Raw genomic sequence first — 20361 nt, 5'->3', positions numbered from 1 at the left:
GTTCGCCGTTCCATACCGGTCGACGCCTTGGCTTATGCCTCGGGGGAATTTTGTTTTCGGAGACGATGAGCGATGAACCGAGTTCTTCAATGAAAACCTCGAAATGTGCTACGTCAGTCAATGTGGCGTATGGCAGTTCATTGATGATAAATGCTTGATTTATTTTGATCTTTTTCGTAAGGAGGATGACCTATGACCTACGTTTTTCCTGACTGATTTTTTCTTCAAGAATTTTCTTCAATCGTTTTCAATATTTTTGTTGTTATGTTGACTTATTTCATTTTTGTGATACTTTATTTTTACCTTTTATAGACTTTTTGGAAATGCGTTTTTAATTGGTTTTTGCATATGAAAAATGTTCTTTGTTTAATTTATTATCAATACTTCCATTTCCATTTCATTTTGGTGACATACCAACTATACAGGGTGATTCACCGGTATAGCCTATTAGACGTTTATGGAAAACTATCCATAATTTTTAGCTGAAAATTTGCATATTGGTGGTTGAGACAATGATCTTCCTCCCTAAAATATTTTCAGATTTCTACAATTTCCGATTATACCGGAAACATACTGCCACTTCCTTATTTCAAATGGCACACCCAGTATATTATTGCATCATTAGGTAGCTTTTTTTATGGCAATTTCGGCAATATGTCATACCTTGGTTAAAAACTCAACGGTTCATGAGTTATTGGGATTCTTATGAAAAAAATTTTATTTCTTCATAAGACTGGAAGTGCTGGTCAGCAAGGGCGTGTGCCATTAATCGAAACAAGTGATAGTCCGAAGGAGCAACGTCTGGAGAATACAGCGGGTGGGGTAGGACTTCCCATTTCAACGATTCCAAGTATGTCTTGACCACTCACAAGCAAACAAACGCCGTTCAACATCTCTCGGCTTCAACTCGTACTGCACCCAATTTCCTTGTTTCTGAATCATTCCCATGACTTTCAGGTGTTTTGAAGAAGCTTGTTGTGTCACTCCCAATGGTCCTGCCAATTATTTTTACGTTTGACACGAGTCTTGATCAACGAATGCCTCCAATTCTGCATCTTCGAAAACCTTTTCTCTTCCACCGCCATACTAGTCCCGACGTCAAAATCACTGTTCTTGAAGCGTTGAAACCAGCCTCGGCACGTTCTTTCACTAATAGCGGCCATATATATTTCAGAGCATTTGATGAGCCTCAGCCGCAGATTTCACCACAGCTTACGAGTAAAATTCTCGCCATTTGCTTTAATTTTAAAAATTGAAACCTCCCGCAAATGGCAAAAATTTGGCTTGAAAGCTAACAGTTTAATTGAGAACTTCATGATGTAGACACAGATCGACCAATATTTCTATGGCGTTATGTTTACAAATACTTAAGCTTATTGTATGACATCTACGATCTATTCATTTCGACTAGCACTTACCGCTTCAGCTATCTATTGCAAAATGGCGGAAGAAAAGTTGTACACCTAATAAACGTTTTTATTATTCCATATTTTTATCGGAGATATCATATTTTACTTCATATGACAATATTTATATTCTAAACAGAACCTACCATGGATTTGCAACTGTCTTGTTGACACAATATTTCAGAAAAAGGGTACGAAAATCTGAAGATATAGAATTTTTGAAAATATATTTTTTCAATATAATAGTGAAATGATGCTCCCAAAAGAAATTTACAATAATCCTTGGTGCCGATTTTAAGATCTTAGTAATCAATTCCCAATCAATCAAGTCTGCAGTGTAGGACGGATGACATCAAAGAAAATAAATGATAGGCTAACAAAAACGAAAACGCAAAAACTCCGAAAACACACTGGTTCAGCGTCTGCTGCAGTAGTTATTTCCAGTATCTTAAAATATGCAATTTTTTTCCATGACGTTATGAAAAGTAGAAACTGAACTGTGTTATCCATGTATTCACTCATACTCACAAAAAAAAACTAGTTATTATTCAGTTTCGAAAACAGCACGTTACAGCCGAGAATGACAAATCACCATCTCCGGAATTGCCACGTCGTCATATATTATAAAAAGCAACTTACCTTCCTTATAAATCATTAAGCCGGCTTTACACTAGATTATATTATAACCCGAGAGATGAATCTTCGAGATAGGGCGGATGATTCTCAACATAAAAATGCTTACCATTGAATAATTTGAATAAAATACCTACTCAATCGTTAATAACATTTTCTTCTAACGTTACCTTGTCTGCTGTCTCTCATTTTTCATCTTTTCTTATCATTTTTAATAGAGGAAAACTAAAATTTCTGGTTGCCAATGAAGCTGCCTCTATATTAACTGATTATTCCTCAACGAGAAAGTGATGTCTATGTCTTTAGTATCCATAACTTTTCAACGTCCAAAAAATAAAGTCAGTGACAACATAACATATTCACGCTCCTTCAGATCATTGTCATAAAATAAATTAATGAATTAAAAACGGAAAATATTTCATAATATACAGGGTGTTAGGTAGGGGGTTTCTCGCGAAATGCTGTAAGGAATTTTCACAATAATCATGTGTTGGCTAACGAAAATCCACATGAAATTTGTGGAGATCGGTTTGAACATCAGTTTTCGTTGGACATTTGGGTTGGAATTGTGGATGACTGGCTGATTATACCGGTATTTCAACCAGGAAGACTATACTGTAATTTCTTGTAAGAAACGCTATCTCCGTTTCTGGAGGGAACTGGCTACAAAACTACAAGACAGGCAATGTGGTTTATGTATGATGGTGCACCTGCTCATTTTAGTGTAGTTGCTCGAGAGTTTTTAACAGCAATATATGGAGATCGTTGGATTGGTCGAGGTGGACCTCACGTATAACCTGCTCGATCCCCAGACTTAAACTCCCTATATTATTTTCTATGGGGCCATCTGAAGTCATTAATATAATAATAATCTCTTGAATGAAATTGGCAAATTTAAAAAGGTCTTTTAAGTCTGGGAATCAGAGGGAATGAAGGGGCCAACACACTTGCCTGAAAAGAAGCACAAACTCCTTTCATCGGCCCGGAACCTTTCTGTGGCATAGGCAAATGTTCCTATGAGAAGGAAAAGGAAAAACTGAAAGAGAAACACTTTTGCAGATACTTCCTGGTTTTTGGATCATTCCAAAAAGTTTCTTCGAAAATTTGACACTGCGAAATCTAAGAGTTTCTGGATCTTACCAAGAATATACTTCACCTCTCAACTGGATACCTCACAGGGCATTGTAGACTTAGGAAATACCTCATGAGGATGGGTCTAGCAGAAAATGACGAGTGAAGATTCTGTTGAAAGGAGGAAGAAACTCCGGATCACCTGGTGACGGAATGCCTCGCCACCACTAGCCAACGCAAAATCTGCTTTGGACAAGAAACTTGTAGAAGTGAGGAATTAGCCTCCTTGAAGCCATCTCAGATACTGGAGTTCATTAGAACTCTGGAACTGGAAGGCGAGCTGTAGATCACGTTATGGAGGAAATAGCTCTGATAGGGACACAATAGTCCATTAGATCGCAGTGAAACTGAATCACCTTAATTAAATCTAATCTATAATCTACCTAGATCCCAATCTGATCGTACATACAGTTTGGTAATAAGGGAGTTATAGGGGTTTATGCTGGAATTACCATATCGTACATTAATGCATAATAAGCAAGACAAGACAAGCGATTTTGATGCAAAATATTTTTACTGTTTTTCAAAATGATCGATTTTAAGATATATACACTTTTGCATGCTATTGAACCATCATTCGAAATATTTTTTCCAGTCAGAAGATGGTAGTTCTGAAACATGCATTGTCCACGAAGTATATTTTTAATTTCTTGGAAGAGGAAATAGTAGTCATTCGGTGTCAAGTCGGGGCTGTAAGGCGGATGACCCATTGATTTGATTTTTTGTGTGTACAGATACTCATTCATTGCATTTGAAGCTCGCATTGTCATGATGCAAGACGATTCGTCGTTTTGGGTGTGTTTCTCTCAATTTACCGAAAACTTCAGGCAAACAAATGGTTTCAAACCACTCTGAATCTACGGTCTTTTGATTTTCAAGAGCCACAATTGCCACAGGACCAGTTTTCGTGAAGAAAGACGCCACCATTCGCTTCTTAAAGCTTCGAGAACGAACAACTTTTGTTGGCTTTGCTTCACATTGAAGCACCCAAACTGCCGACTGGCCTTTTCTTTTAGGCTCTTATTCATATATCCACAATTCGTCGTCTGTGACGATGTTGTATACAGCTTTGGATGCACCAAAGTTGTATTTCGAAATCATTTCACGGCACCAATCGGCACTAGCAATTTTTTGAGCATCATTTAACAAAGTGGAATCCAACTTGCACAGAGCTACCGAACACACAAATGTTCGTGCAAAATCTGATGTATGCTAGTCATACTAATGCTTGAACATCTTTCGATTTCCTGATATGTCACGTGATGATCTTTCCCAATTAGTTTTCGCACAGCTTCAATATTTTCCGACACAACGACTAATTTTGGATGACCTTCTTTAACTTCGTCTATGAACGAAGTACGTCCACGTTTTAATTTTGTCTACCAGCGATATACAGTGGCTTTGAATGATGCTTCATCGCCAAAAGTTGTATTTAGCTGCATAATAAGAAATACAATAATGACTTCAAGTCTTAAATTCGAAATTCGATAATTACAGGCATTGTAACGGAATGATGAACAATGGTTGGGAGAATGACCACTGAGAAACTAATTAAACAAAAACCTCGCTGATAAAAGATCCCTGTTTTTCAAGGAGCACCACTTAGAGTTCTAATCTCGATGATCTCCAAAGCCCACTTCGAAACCTCCGGTCAATTACGGTCAGGATGATCTGCGGTTATCTGCGAAATTAGCCTTCATTCCCCTGGGAGTAGATTGGGCGGCTCCCCCCCCCCTCAATAACCCTTGTTTGATTACACATTATCAAACAACACGACAAATTGACGTAGTCATTATGGAATCAATCAATCGCATGTTTGTCCGACACGGATGGGCCGCCTATAGGAAAATTGACCGATCATTTCAGCGGGATGGAGAATGACAGGACGGCAAATATTGAACGCTGAACACATCCAGATTAGAGTTGAAGGTCTGGTGTCAGAGGAACATCTCCAGACGCTGAGACGAGCCACGTTATAGGCGTTTTCTAGATTCGTATTACGAGGGCTACTATTTATGTAATGAGAATTGGAAACACTGATATTGCCAGGTGAAATCTGATATTGATATTGTAAAATTTGACATTTTTTGTGTTATTAGTTCTCATTGTGTCGCCCTGTCGCACTCCCTTGCCTACGGAAATCTTTTTCGTTTTCATGTTGTCATCTATTTTTATATGAAATGTTGCCTTCTGATAAATGTTCTTGAGCAGTATGGAATAACGAGAGTCTATTCGAGCGTCGTCCATCGCCTTCAGAAACGACCATGTTTCAATACTCTCGAAAGCCTTGTGATAATCCACAAATGCGAGATGTAATGGGATATTATACTCAATTGTCTTCTCGATCAGTTGTCTGACAGTATGCCTAAACCTAAACTTTTCACTTTGGCACTAGAAAATTTGTTCAAACATATGGACAAATAAGGGAATCAATATTGACGGCGAATACTTACACCACCTAAGGTTTGTAGATGATATCATATCAATAAGCTCCGATATCCAAGAATTGAGAAATATGCTGTCAGAATTAAACGGAAAATCTGAAGAAATTGGTCTGAACATGAACTTGAATAAAACAAAAATCCTGAGTAATAGCAACAACAAAATACAAGTGAATAATACTAATATTGAGAACGCTGAACAATATATCTATCCTGGACACACTATAAAAATAGGGAATAAAGAAAATAAGAATGCCGAAGTGAAGAGAAGAGTAAGCCTATTTTAGATGGCTCTTAAGAGAAGAGTATATGATAGTTGCATACTACATGTTGCAACATACAGGCTAGAAACTATGACCCTAACAAAAAAGAGTATGGAAAGAATGGGTGTGTGCCAAAGAGCCATGGAGCGTGCTATGATGGGCGTAACTCTGAAAGATAAAATCTACAACAAAATCATTAAGGGAGAGGACAAAAGTAAAAGATATCACAGAGCAGATAGAAAAGTTAAAGTGGCAGTGGGCTGGACATGTTGCACGCCAGAATCCGAATAGATGGACATTAAAAATAACTCAATGGAGACCACGCATGAGTAAAAGACGCGTTGGAAGACCACTTGAGAGATTGCGAGATGACATCAAGGAGATCGCAGGAAATCAGTGGATGAAGAAAGCATGGGATAGGAAAACATGGAAGAGTTTAGAAGAGGCCTATATCCAACATTAGATGTCCAACGGCTGAAGAGAAGAAGAGAGAGTTCTCATAACGTTTTGACGTACGAGCACAATTTTTGTTGTTCACAGTTAATTGAAAATTTCATCTCTGCCAGAATATGGATTTAACTCGTGAACATTTTCGAGCTATGGAAAATTATGACTTTCAACGTGGTCTAACTTGCAAAAGAAATGCATCTATCAACTAAATACAACTTTTGGCGATGAAGCATCATTCAAAGCCACTGTATATCGCTGATACACTGAATTAAAACGTGGATGAACTTCGTTCATAGACGAAGTTAAAGAAGGTCGTCCAAAATTAGTCTTTGTGCCAGAAAATATTGAAGCTGTGCGAAAACTAATTGGAGAAGATCATCACGTGACATATCAGGAAATCGAAAGATGTTTAAGCATTAGTATCACTAGCATACATCAGATTTTGCACGAACATTTATGTGTTCGGTAGCTCTGTGCAAGTTAGATTCCAAATTTGTTAAATGATGCTCAAAAAATTGCTAGTGTCGATTGGTGCCGTAAAATGATTTGGAAATACAACTGTGGTGCATCCAAAGCGGTATACAACATCGTCACAGGCGACGAATTGTGGATATATGCATAAGAGCCTGAATGAAATGACCAGTCGGCAGTTTGGGTGCTTCAATGTGAAACAAAGCCAACAAAATTTGTTTGTTCTCGAAGCTTTAAGAAGCGAATGGTGGCGTCTTTCTTCACGAAAACTGGTCCTGTGGAAATTGTGGCTCTTGAAAATCAGAAGACCGTTAATTCAGAGTGGTTTGAAACCATTTGTTTGCCTGAAGTTTTCGGTAAATTGAGAGAAACACACCCAAAACGACGAATCGTCTTGCATCATGACAATGCGCACTTCAAATGCAATGAATGAGTATCTGTACACACACAAAAACAAATCCGCCTTACAGCCCCGACTTGACACCGAATGACTACTATTTCCTCTTCCTAGAAATTAAAAATAAACTTCGTGGACAATGCATGTTTTAGAACTACCATCTTCTGACTGGAAAAAATATTTCGAATGATGGTTCAATCGCATGCGAAAGTGTATATATCTTAGTCAATCATTTTGAAAAACAGTAAAAATATTTTGCATCAAAATCGCTTGTTTATTTTTTGTATTCTCAATACATAAATATTAACCCTCGCAAAGGGTTTTCCGAAAAGAGGTTTCATTTGAATAGCCTGCCATCTAGATACCTGTCATCTTTTGATATTTGACAACCAAAACTATGCTATTACTTAAAATGGAACTATACACGCTTCAACAATGCATTGAAATTGTTAGAATTCACTTCAAAAATGGTAAAAATTTTACAGTCACAGTTCGCAAACCTAAAGCACTTTTGGGTCATCGTGAAGCAACTGGTGGAAAAATTAAGCTGGTGGAACAAGTTAGTGATGTCAAGAATCTGAGGCGTGTACGTCGCTGAAGAACAACTGAGAATATTGCTGCTGAAGTGTTTACGACAACTCAAGTTTGTCGATTCCTCGTTGATCTTGGGAATTAGGCATTCCACAAACGAAATTACACCGTATTTTGCATAAAGACTCAGGTCTTAAGGCTTTTAATGTTCAGTTAACACAAGAACTAAAGGCGGTCGATCACCAGCAACTATCCGGATTTTCATCGAAAAGTCATCTTCAGTGATGAGGCTCATTTTCACCTCGGAGACTATGTTAATAAGCAGAATTGTCTCATTTGGGGCTCGGAAAATCCAAGAATGTTTGTTGAAAAACTCTCCGTCCTCAAAGTTCTACTGTTTGGTGCGGTTTTTGGGCAGGTGATTATTCTCGAAGAGGTTATCACTATTGGCCACCGAGATCTTGTGATTTACCACCTTCAGACGTTTTTCTTTGAGGCCACGTGAAATAAAAGTCTATGCCAATGCTCCACATTTGTTATACCCCCTTCCGCCCCCCCTGGATCATCAACTGGACATGTAGATCATAGAAAATACGAATATTATAATTTCAGTTCCATAACTGCTTTATTAGGAAAACAGGTGAGACTTTTTTGACGAATGAATATAGCGTTTTTAATTTGTTACATAAAAATAGGTGAACATAGGACTTGATATAAGCATATTCAAATGATACACTAACTTAATAAAACACAGTGGCGACACTAGTGTTCTTGATGTTTCTAGTGTTTTTGATTGGCTGCTGGTTTCTGACCCTAAATATGGCGGCTTTTTGTTTATATACTCCGTTCACCTGATTTTTGGGATTTATTCGAAAAGTAAGGTCCATTTTATTTAGTAACTGTAGAAGGTATCTTTCAGTTGAATAAATTTATTGTATATACAAATCTAGCAGGCCCTAATAATTTCAATTTTGACGAAGTGCCAATTCAGTTGAGTCAATCGTTTTCTTAAGTTCTATTGTTAAGCCCCGCCTCATTCGCCATTTTTAGGCTCAATTTGAAGGTATTGTCGACGCTCTGTTTTATTAAGTTACACTATCAAATAAGATATAAGTCTGACATCTAACAATGGAATGAAAAATAACCTGATTGAAGCATCGCTCTACCTAGGGATCTTAAAATAAAAAAAATTATCGTATTATTTATTCATTTAAGTATTATTAGTGAACGAGCCCTCGAAAGTTTCCTACCGTCTTCACCGCTTTTCTGGAATATTTTGTTTTATCGATGTTGTAATAGGAAATCGCCATGACCATGTTTTCTTTGACGAATCACGGTCATCTTGTTGTTTTACCCTGTCGACATAAACGTTCGAACAGGATTTGAAGAATGTTGATTCCTCTTATCATTTCGTGGAATATTCGAAAAACTATATTGTTGTCATTCGACCTTGCTTTTGTCAAACCAATTTTATGGCCAGGACCGTAGTGTTTGTTCCGGCCATATGTGCCCAAAGGATGACAGATGGAAGATATTTCTCAAGCTTACTCGGATGTTTATTTTCCGCGATATTTTTACAATGTTTCGACAATGAAGGGTAAACAAATGAATGCGATCACTCTCCACTTCTTTGTACTCCTCATTACAGAACAATGCAAATTTAGTTACCTTTACCTATTGATTTGTTTTTTTTTTATCTCACGCAATATTCAATAATGAGTAGACATAGTATGGCAAATATCATGCTGCAGTGTTTGAACCCTTGAATACTGATCGATGAATTGATGATCATATGAGTATAGCTCTCGAATCAACAAACGCATTCAGTCCATAAACGACCTCATAGACAAGGTATTCGATGTCTGAATTTATATTAAAATTTAGTATCTACCTCAATCCGTTCGAGAGTTATCGTGTACACGGCGGTTAGACGAACGAACAAAATCGATTTTAACATCCAAACGACTTTTGGCAAACTGATAGCCTGCTGTTGCCCTGGAACAAAATCAGAATTTACTTATAATATTAGCATGCAGAAACGTTCCTCAACATTCTTTCAAATTCGATTAAAAAATTTTGGAAATTGTGGAAGTTATGAATATAAATTACTTTCAATTTTTTATTGTATCTCTCATAGAGTAATGAACATAGATAGAGGAAGTACGCAATTTTTACATGTCCCCAACATGGTCAGATTACGTTGTCGGATTGTGATATATTTTCAAATCCAGAATTTTATTATATCGTTATAAATGTATATTATATTGAATGAAATATATTTATTTGAGTGATTCCCGATTAAATATGCAAATTTGAATATTATCCGATATTTTTCTTAATTGTCGAACTTATAATAAGCAGATTATTTATTATTTTTTGTATCTACCTGCTGAAATGCAAGGTTTGGCAACTTTTGCTCTCCTAGTGTCATCGGTTGTTTCACGTCGTTTGGCGCACTTGAAGTTTGTTTTCTGAATTTATGATATATTAACGTATTTTTTCAATATATTTCGAGTTAATATGAAACGTTGATTCACTTTGGGACATAAAAAGTGCGCTCTTTGTGGAGAAACTCGCGAATTGAGTGAAATATCGTGCCTCTCACATGTTTCAATTTCCGCGCGCTTCATGTCAAATTAGATGGTTCATGTTGGGGACAAAGTTTGCTCACTGAAAATGACATATGCTCTCTCTATCTATGTTCATTTCTCTGAAGTATCTCTGCAACGAACTATATTCGAGAAAAGAAATATAAGGAAAGTCTTATTCATTTTTCAAGTCGTATTTTCTGTTTCAATTTGGCACCATAGTTACTGGACACCTTCATATACTCTTTGACTACTGCAACTACTGTCAAATGAGTAAATCATCATTTCAATCAAATAGATATTTGAATTTCTCACGTCTTATTAAGGCTTGAAACGAGTTATACTCATTCGAAAAGAGTCTCTCATGTGGATAAGATGATATATTTTTCTTCAACTTCAACTACGGTTTTCATTTCATACTATAAAAGTAGTTATCACAGTTTCATGTTTCATAAAATCCGAAGGACATATCAGCTCCAACTTCCCTCGGAAGATCTTCTCACCTAACTACAAACATACCCATAATTGCCCATTGTGGAACCCTCCCCGCGCTGATACACTCGACAAACCAATTCCGATACGAGAGCAGACGTTCTAGGTAATAAAGACGCTAACATCCCCTTTGTTCCTTCAGGAGAAGACGGAGGAAAAACCTGAGACGTATCCTGTATAATCGCAAACGAACTCAGGCTTTTCCAATTTCTTCGTGACACACATTTTTCCCGGCTCGTCTCGCTTTTCCCGAGACGCAATAACAGACCGCGCTCTTCTTCCGTTTATTTTCTGTGTTCTCCCCACCAGCATACGTCCCCTCCCTCCCCCCGCCATAGCTTTCCTGACCTCGAGACCGAACTACTCCAGTTAACCGGTATCCGTGAGATTTTATGACCACACCTGAGTTTTCTCGGACTTTGCTGAACTTTTTTGAGAATACGTCATTTTCCAGAGTTGTTTGGCATATTCAGGAAACTTTGATAGATGAAATATCGGTCTCAATAATCTTTTCAGAATGTCTATTAACAGACTGAGGTAGACACGGGATTATATACAACATAAAAAGCTTGCAAATAGCAAGAGAAAATTTATGGTGACATATAAAAATGAATATATTTACTAGATATGCCCAAAAAATCTATAGATATAGAAAAAAAATTACAACAATATATAAATAGCAAGTTGAAAACATTTGCCAATAATTTGGTAGCTATGTATCACCCCTTATTTTGACTCCTTATGAATCGCCATATCTGTTTCTAAAATCCGTAGAAGTCTTTCTCGAGGCGCTTAAATAGTTATTTATAATACAAGTGCAGAAGGCATTGATATTCTTCCACGAGTTCAAAATTCAAAAACGAGCCACGAAGTGGCGAGTTTTTAAATGAACGAGTGGTAGAATGAGCCTTCTGTACAAGTATTATACATTATTTTCTCTAATTCATTGCATTTTCATTGAAATTAATGAAATATTTCCATAAACATCATTTAGTGATTTTTGCATTGAAAAATGTTGGTTGGCAGAACTGATTTCTTTAAGGCAAATTTCAAATTTGAACGATGAATTGACAGATAAAGCCGTGGCGGAAAGTTCGGAGTACCAACATATAATAATAAAATATAACCATGAAAACTGTGCGTTTCTGATATATTCTCGCACGATTTTGTTCTACAAGATGTGGAAGAATGAACGGAATAACCACAGAATTAGAGAAAAGTTCTTCCAGTGTTCTTTCTTTGTCTGTCTAACTGAGCAGTTTGATTCGGAATCTTTTTCATTCGTTATAAGCTTCATTTTTTCTGGTTGTTAGATATCTGATATAGTTTTTTCTTTTACTTCTCCTCAACTTGCTTTGGTTTTGACTCATTAGATTATATTAGATAAAAAGAGGGGCGAAAGATCATCCTACCTTACCTAAAGATCCATTTTGCATCCCCGCGCTGTTTACAAGTCATGCAATAGTGTCTCAATGAACTTTTTCACGTTTCCAGAGGCTACATTTATCACTTTTTCCGACTTTAAAAACCAAGAACCAAGGTGTTGTAGCCTTTTCCGGTGAGAAGCTTCACATTCTCATAGCGTTTGGGTGTATCAGTGGCTTCTTGACAAAAGCGACATGTGTTTTCACTTTTCAGGCGCTTTTTTCATGTTTTTCAGATGATACGTCACAGAACAATGTCCCGTGAATGCTTCCGTCAGTTTCCTCAGTTCGGGTTTACTGAGTGAGAGAACTTTTCGTAAGTAATTGCACAAGTGCATCAAAATTACCGATAATTTTGCATGACAGCGTGTTGTCATAAAAACTGCATGAGTTCATTTTCATTTTTGGAGAAAGAGCCCTACACCGAAGGTGGAGGGCTCTTTCTCCAAAAATGAAAATGACCGAATGCAGTTTTTCAAAGAAAACACACTGGAATGCGAAATTATCCGGTCATTTCGATGCACGAGTGTAATTCGGGGGAATATTTCCCGAATAAACTGTTACATCACTTGTCAAACTGATGTAGAATGGAATTGCCATAGATTCGAACTGTGTAAGATGCATAGAAACTATGCATCTATGAACAGAACAATTATCGCAATGCAGTTTCGCTTCCTACAATGCAATTATTGCTGTAATTTTCGATAATTGCTCTCCATTTACATAGAATTTTTGACAGGAGGGAAATATTCGCTGTAATTTTCGATAATTGTTCTCCATAAACATAGAATTTTTGACAGGAGGGAAATATTCTAGTCAAGTTTGTCGAGTAGGAGAGAAGAGACTTTGGCCTGTCTTTGACCATTGATTATTCTCCAGTTTCTTCTTCGGTCCCCATTCCTTAACTGTCCTCGCTTGATTACTGGCTGGAAAGCCACAAAATGGCTCTGCCTGGGGAATGGGATTTACTCCTTTCCCTGGCTAATTGGTCTGTCTTTTCATTAGTAATTTTTCATAGTATTCTGTAGTGGTTCGACTTATGGTTGTGACTGTTCCAACGGCTTTTAAGACTGCTTTGATGTTAATTTTCAATATACTCCAAATGATGTTGAAGGCATTCAAATTATACGCCGGATTCACTTCAATTTTCTCCTCAAGACGTTGTCTGTATAATTCGGTTGGTCTCGTTGTATGATTGCCTTTTCTTCTGGAGCCACATTTGGTCCGGAATTTACCTAGGAGTAATTTATAAGACAAATAAGTGAAAAAGTAATAGATTATAATAGACCAGTATTCCTTTGTTTTATAGACCCAAATGAGACGTTCGATCGAATACGATTGGAATATGTAGTGCCTTCCTGTATGATCCACATTAAGTCTATCGAATATATTCATCGCTGAACTGAATACAAGCAAAGATAGACAATGAACTCACAAAGCTGATAAGTTTGGAAAGAGGCATTCAACAAGGTGAATCATGGGAGTCACTTCTGTTCAACATCATTATGAATTAAATAATAAAAAAAGTTTGCAGGAACTAATGATGCAGAGAAAAGACTGATGATGCAGTCTTGATAACGTAAAATTGAGATGATCTGCAAAGGCTTCTCCGCGCGTTTAACACAACCGCTAAAGCATTGATTGAACGAACGCTCGAAAGCTCCTCTCCCTCTTTAAGGACAGCAATTTGGATCAGTTTGCTGGCTGCCTTTTTATTTTTCATCTTGGATTCTTAAAAACAACATAAGGATGTTTCGCTCCGTTCCGTTTGCCAACATTCCATGCAAAAAATCTCCAAACTAACTTTACTAAAGTCGCCTGTATAATAAATGACACATGGCAGCCCAACCAATATAATAGGAATTCCCTATTACCCACATTGAAAGCGGGGTGAAATCAATATGTGTTCCACAAAGACGAAAAAAACATTACCTTCGCTTTAGAATTATTTGAAAGCCATTGTTTACACATTGTCACATTCATCATATGGAAAATTCCTACGATTCTGCATTCGAAACTAGTTATTGATAAATGCCAATTGATTTCATCGAAACACATATTTGTATCCCAATTAGTTATCGAATCAATACTGAAACTTTGCATGCCCTAACGCCCTTTGTATGTTGTGGTGTGATAGATAATCATTCTTCGATCGTACGCAGTGTCATGTGGATATGAAAATTAGTTTAAGTACTTACACTTTATTCATTGACGTCGAAGAAATCCAGGAATAAATAAAGATACATTTTATTATATTCGATTTGACATTTCTGGGTTATTATTATGAATTCATTGTAGGTAGGAATGTTAGAAAAAAAGAAAAAAACCCTTCATCGAAAGGAGAAAGTTCTGTATTATCATCGAAGCAGGTGCTGTTTTTTTTTGGGTGGTTATGTTGTTATTGATGCTTTCTCAGCAGAGGCGCCCTGGGTTAAGCTAAGATCATATTCTTGTATAGTGGATTGAGTGATTTGTTGCGAAATCAACTTGGTATTAAATGATTATATGATAATATATGTAGGCTTGGTTAATCGATCGTCTAGAGGTATGATTCGATTACCTGGCCTTTCGTCTTTTTCTCCGTGACTTTGTTGGATTTGTAATAATTAAACTCTTTTGAATTATTTACATCTATTTACAAAGCCACAATTATACAGTACAAACTCAGTATTGAGAAGATCCTAATTACGTCTTAATTAACAAGTTTCTCACTACCGTACTGAATTTCGTCTTTAACTCGTTTGTTGGTTACTCGAAACGTCTTCGTTTATCACGTCTTCGTCGTATTTCAAGTTTTCGGTCGTCTCGTCTTTGATTTGTTCGCGACTCATCTTAATCTAGTCCGCGAACCGTCTTTACGTCTTACGTCTTAAGTTGACCGCCCGAACTTGACTCGTCTTCGACTTAAGTTAAAAAACTGAATATCTCCCGATTGGAACTACCCTGTCTCGAACATCGACCTCCCTTCTTTTCGTCTTGGCCACACCCTTAGGGGAAAGTACCATCTCCTAGTCCAATAAGAGCTTTGCCGTACCGCCCACAAAGATCTTCGCGGATTCCTGGAAATCGAATATTCTAGAAGGACTAGAACCTGATAAACAGATGTAACCATCTGGTACGACCGTCTTGTTCTCGAACTTTCCCAACCCCAGTAAGTCTCTTAAGATTTACAACCGACATGACACATCTTCGACACCCCGAAGAATTACACATCCTTTTTACATTATGTACAATAACAATTCGTTCATTGAAAGTGTCATGCCTGGACACTTGAAGAAATTAATAGGTCTCCAAGCATCCGGTTGACCATCTCAATTAGTTACAGGGAACTAACTGGATCCTACATACATTTTATTATATTCGATTTGACATTTCTGTTTTATTATTATGAATGCATTGTAGGTAGGAATGTTAGAAAAAAGGAAAGAAACCCTTCATCAAAAGGAAAAAGTTCTGTATTATCATCGAAGCAGGTGCTGTTTTTTTTTTTTTTTGGGTGGTTATGTTGTTATTGATGCTTTCTCAGCAGAGGCGCCCTGGGTTAAGCTGGGTTAATATTCTTGTATCGTAGATCGAATGATTTGTTTCGAAATCAACTTGGTATCAAATGAAAAACAATTTTAAATAAAATATCCTTTTGAATTTTCAGGATAGCTCAGTGTTTCCCTACCCAAGGAGAGTCACGGAGGATCCACCCTAAGGAACCGAGGTATCAGACGTAGCGACAACGGACAAACCGGAAGAAGCGACGCATACCGTCGGTCTTCACGTACGCCCGAGGTCCATCAACCACAAGATTGATAGATGATACTCGAATGGACGCCATGGCAACCATACAACACGGTAAGCGAAAATACTGCAAACGCATATATTTTTAGAGTAGAGCTTGAACGACCCATTCTCACGGTAGAGTGATGACCCAGTATCGTTGTTTGCATTTGTTGACAGATGTATTCGTTCCCGGAAAAGCAAGCTCGATATATTGCATCGTTATGAAAATTTACGGGGAAATTTGCTCTTATAACTGACAACCCAATAATGCCAGCGTACAAATGGACTCTACTTTCGGATTACAAATTTACTATTTTCAATTAGTAACAGCATATTGATATATCAATAAAGGATGCAATTAGTGCATTAAGATTTTGAAATGAAATATGGAAAACACTGTTTTTGTAGGTTAGGTTATTACCATAGAGTAATAAACATAGATAGAGGAAGTATACGCAATTTTCACATGTTCCCAACATGGTTAGATTACGTTGTCGGATCGTGATATATTTTCAAAGCAACAATTTTACTATACCATTATGAATGTATAATATATTCAATGAAATATATTTATTTGAGTGATTCCTGATTAAATATGCAAATTTGAATATTTGGAATCCGATATTTTTCCTAATTATCGAATTTATAATAAACAGAATATTTACTATTTTCTGTATCTACCTGCTGAAATCCAAGGTTTGGCAACTTTTGCTCTCCTAGTGTCATCGGTTGTTTCACGTCGTTTGGCGCGCTTGAAGTTTGTGTTCTGAATTTCTGATACATTCAGGTATTCATTTCAAAATATTTTGAGTCAATATGAAACGTTGATTCATTATGGGACATAAGAAGTGCGTTCTTTGTTGAGAAACTCGTGAATTGAGTCATACCACTGATATGTTTTCATTTCCGCGCGCTTCATGTCATATGTGATAGTTCATGTTGGGGTCCAAATTTACTTACTGAAAATGACATATGCTCCCTCTTTCTATGTTCATTACTCTGAGGATCCACCTTACTTAAATGTAGTTGGAACTTGTAGATGTGACAACAAAATTCGTAGGATAAGATACTATAAGTGGTGGACTTAATTTTAGAGAAGAAATTTGTGCGTATAAGAGAAGATATAATTCATGCTTGCTATAAAAGACCCTTGGAGCCTTTTATGTTTTTGGATAGGACAAAATTTTGGGGACATCTTGCTCTTCAGTAAGCTACATGTTCTGGGAATAACAAGTTGTTTGTCTTGATGCATGTTCAAAGAGATTGCAGCTGAAGATGACTATGTAAATGGCTGAAAGCTCAAAGAAATAAAATGAAGATTGTGTTCCTAAGATCATTTGATATTAACTCATTTCTTCATTACCAATGAACCGAGATTCGAAATAATGTCATTGTAGAAACACTGTTGCATCCGGAAAAATTCCAATGAAGTGTGCAATCTATGCCTACGCAAGGTATGACCTTATTTGTGAATGTGATCAAGAAGGACTCTCTATTGTAACTAGATCTCATTATCTTTCTATATTCGAACAATTTCTTTCATAATTAACAATGAAAAGCAACTTAAGGAATTTGGATTCTAACAAGACTTATGAACCATACCGCAAATGATATCATGGCATTACTGCAGGCTGCAAGAGCGATTCAATTATTCATCCTGATTCTGTTATTTGACATCGTATGGATTATTCACATTTTTTGTCACACAAAATGATTAATGATTCAGTATTAGGAATTGAAGTCGTATGAGCACTCCGCTGCAACCGTTTTCAGTCGATAAAAGAAATAATGGATATAGTACTGAAGTTAAAATTTGAGAATACGTTAAGGCTCACTTCACTATAACTTAACAGTATATCGGATCCGAAATAAGTAGGTATTGTAATATTCATTGTGGAGGTTCTAGACAAGAGCGTAAAAATAAGCATATTTGTTGATCAGAACGGTTACCTTGGTCAACAACCGTTTCAGAATGCTTGACAAAAAAATAGAAGGATAAATTATATCCTAGCAACAGTTACTAAGTCCGTTAACCGAAGAATTATCCTACTGCTTCTTCATCTCTTAAGTACCATTATAGAAGATAAACACCATGCCGTCTACGAAGGTGGACGACTCCATAAAGAAGCCCCAGGCGTCTTCTTGAAGAAGTCCTGAAGAAGTTCTCGTTATGGTACTGTTTTAGACGCTGTCAAGGTCGTTCGTGAATCAGATATACTCGATGGTATATCTGCTCTCACAAAAACATATCCGGAGATACAATTCTACCTTATGTGGATTGTTTCACTATCAGGTCTTCAGCCTCTCTTGTGCGGAATTCTAGTTATTTCCATATGAATCATCGATTAGCGAAACAAGGAGTTATATAGCTTGTAAACATGACATTGGTAGTGTTTCTACCCTGGATATTTCACGTATGCAACTCGGTACCAACTCTTCATATTAGACATACAGGGTGGCCATTTGAAAACGAAACAGACGAGATTACAGACGAAATAAAGTTTTTCGATAGAAATGCTCGGACAGGTCGATTTCTGTTTCGAGGGGGACAACTTAAGATGTAGGTTACGGACGCATAGCGCTTCAACCCTTGCTGCTACAACCCCCACCCCCAATTTTTGAATAGGGAAGATGGGGTGAGTGATACCTCATTTGAAAGGTATTTTTATACTGATTTCAGCACAGTAATTGTTTTTTCATTTTATGCATTAGTTCTCGAAATATTCCCAACTAAGTATTTGAAAATGAAGTGGTGTTTTCATGGCACTTGTAGTGTTCGACATTTTGAGCTTCAAAACAAACATGTCTGTGGCTTCCTTCCTAACTAACTAACGCATGAATATTTCGAGAACTAATGCATAAAATGAAAAAACAATTACTGTGCTGAAATCAGTATAAAAATACCTTTAAATTGAGGTATCACTCACCCCATCTTCCCTATTCAAAAATTGGGGGTGGGGGTTGTAGCAGCAAGGGTTGAAGCGCTATGCGTCCGTAACCTACATCTTAAGTTGTCCCCCTCGAAACAGAAATCGACCTGTCCGAGCATTTCTATCGAAAAACTTTATTTCGTCTGTAATCTCGTCTGTTTCGTTTTCAAATGGCCACCCTGTATACGCAAATTTACATAAATAACGAACCAACGCAAGCTCCTACGTAGATGGTATTATCGTTACACGCGGATATAGTGACAGCCTCGGAGGATGCATCCATCACTCCAGTGGCTGACAGCTCCGCGTCCCGATTAGGCTACGAAGATGATGTCGTTTCAGAGCGGTGTCTCTTTTCCCTATTCCGTCTTGGGTTTTTCAATGTTATCTGACTCGGTCTCTCGGTTTTCGTTTTATTTTTTCCGTCTTCTCCTTATCTCGGCAAAGGTTACGTCATCTCTGGTCCGTTTATTTTCCTTGCTGACAAGTGACGTAGGAGCGTTGCATTTGTTTTGTTAGATTTCACGGCCGCCTTCCTGTTTTGAATCGCAACAGGAAATGTTCGCATAAGTGAGATGCTGACAGAGAAACAATCCAGATTTCGACTAATGCACTGGTAATCTGCCATTGGTTACATTTTTCCGGCTATTTAATTGAGTAAATCTGCGAATACAATTAGTATAGATTTAGTAATGAAGAATTGGCGATTCCAGCCCTTCTGGTCGGATAACAGACGAGTTTTGTTCCTATTATTGGAAAACTAATTATTTTATTGGTTCAATATTTCAGAACATTTTTCGTCTTCAGTCACAATGCGATGCAGAAATCCCTTACGTCTTTACCTTGCAAGTAGCTGTTCACACGCAAACAAACGCCGTTCTCTTGTTTTGCTGGTCTTCGACGTCAAAATCACCATTCTGGAAGCTTTGAAACCACTCTCAGCACGTTCTTTCACTAAAGGCGGCCTCATCATAGATATTCGAGAGCATTCGATGAGCCTCAGCCGCAGATTTATTCATATTGAAGCAGAAAATCAAAAATTCCCTTAAACGAAGAGAATTTGTCTCGTAAGCTGACATGTTTAATCGAATATTTCCCTCCTGTCAAAAATTCTATGTATCTGGAGAACAATTATCGAAAATTACAGCGATAATTGCATTGTAGGAAGCGAAACTGCACTGCGATAATTGTTCTGTTCATAGATGCATAGTTTCTATGCATCTTACACAGTTCGAATCTATGGCAATTCCATTCTACATCAGTTTGACAAGTGATGTAACAGTTTATTCGGGAAATATTCCCCCGAATTACACTCGTGCATCAAAATGACCGGATAATTTTGCATTCCAGCGTGTTTTCCTTGAAAAACTGCATTCGGTCATTTTCATTTTTGGAGAAAGAGCCCTCCACCTTCGGTGTCGGGCTCTTTCTCC

General features: G+C 37.3%; 1 protein-coding gene across 1 annotated transcript in view; it reads left to right on the top strand.

Moving 5' to 3' along the window:
• LOC123675746 (calcium/calmodulin-dependent protein kinase kinase 1) overlaps positions 1-20361 on the top strand; it is a 77131-nt gene that overhangs the window by 13770 nt on the left and 43000 nt on the right. The window contains exon 2 of the mRNA XM_045611237.1: positions 15877-16070. Coding sequence (XP_045467193.1) covers positions 16043-16070 — 28 coding nt within the window. The 5' untranslated portion in view covers positions 15877-16042. The remainder of the gene's footprint in view (positions 1-15876; positions 16071-20361) is intronic.

This window comes from Harmonia axyridis, chromosome 3 (genome assembly GCF_914767665.1).
Source record: "Harmonia axyridis chromosome 3, icHarAxyr1.1, whole genome shotgun sequence".
NCBI classification, from domain to species: Eukaryota; Metazoa; Arthropoda; class Insecta; order Coleoptera; family Coccinellidae; genus Harmonia; species Harmonia axyridis.
The sequence above is the reverse complement of the archived record's forward strand: the minus strand, read 5'-3'. Positions and strand labels throughout refer to the sequence as shown.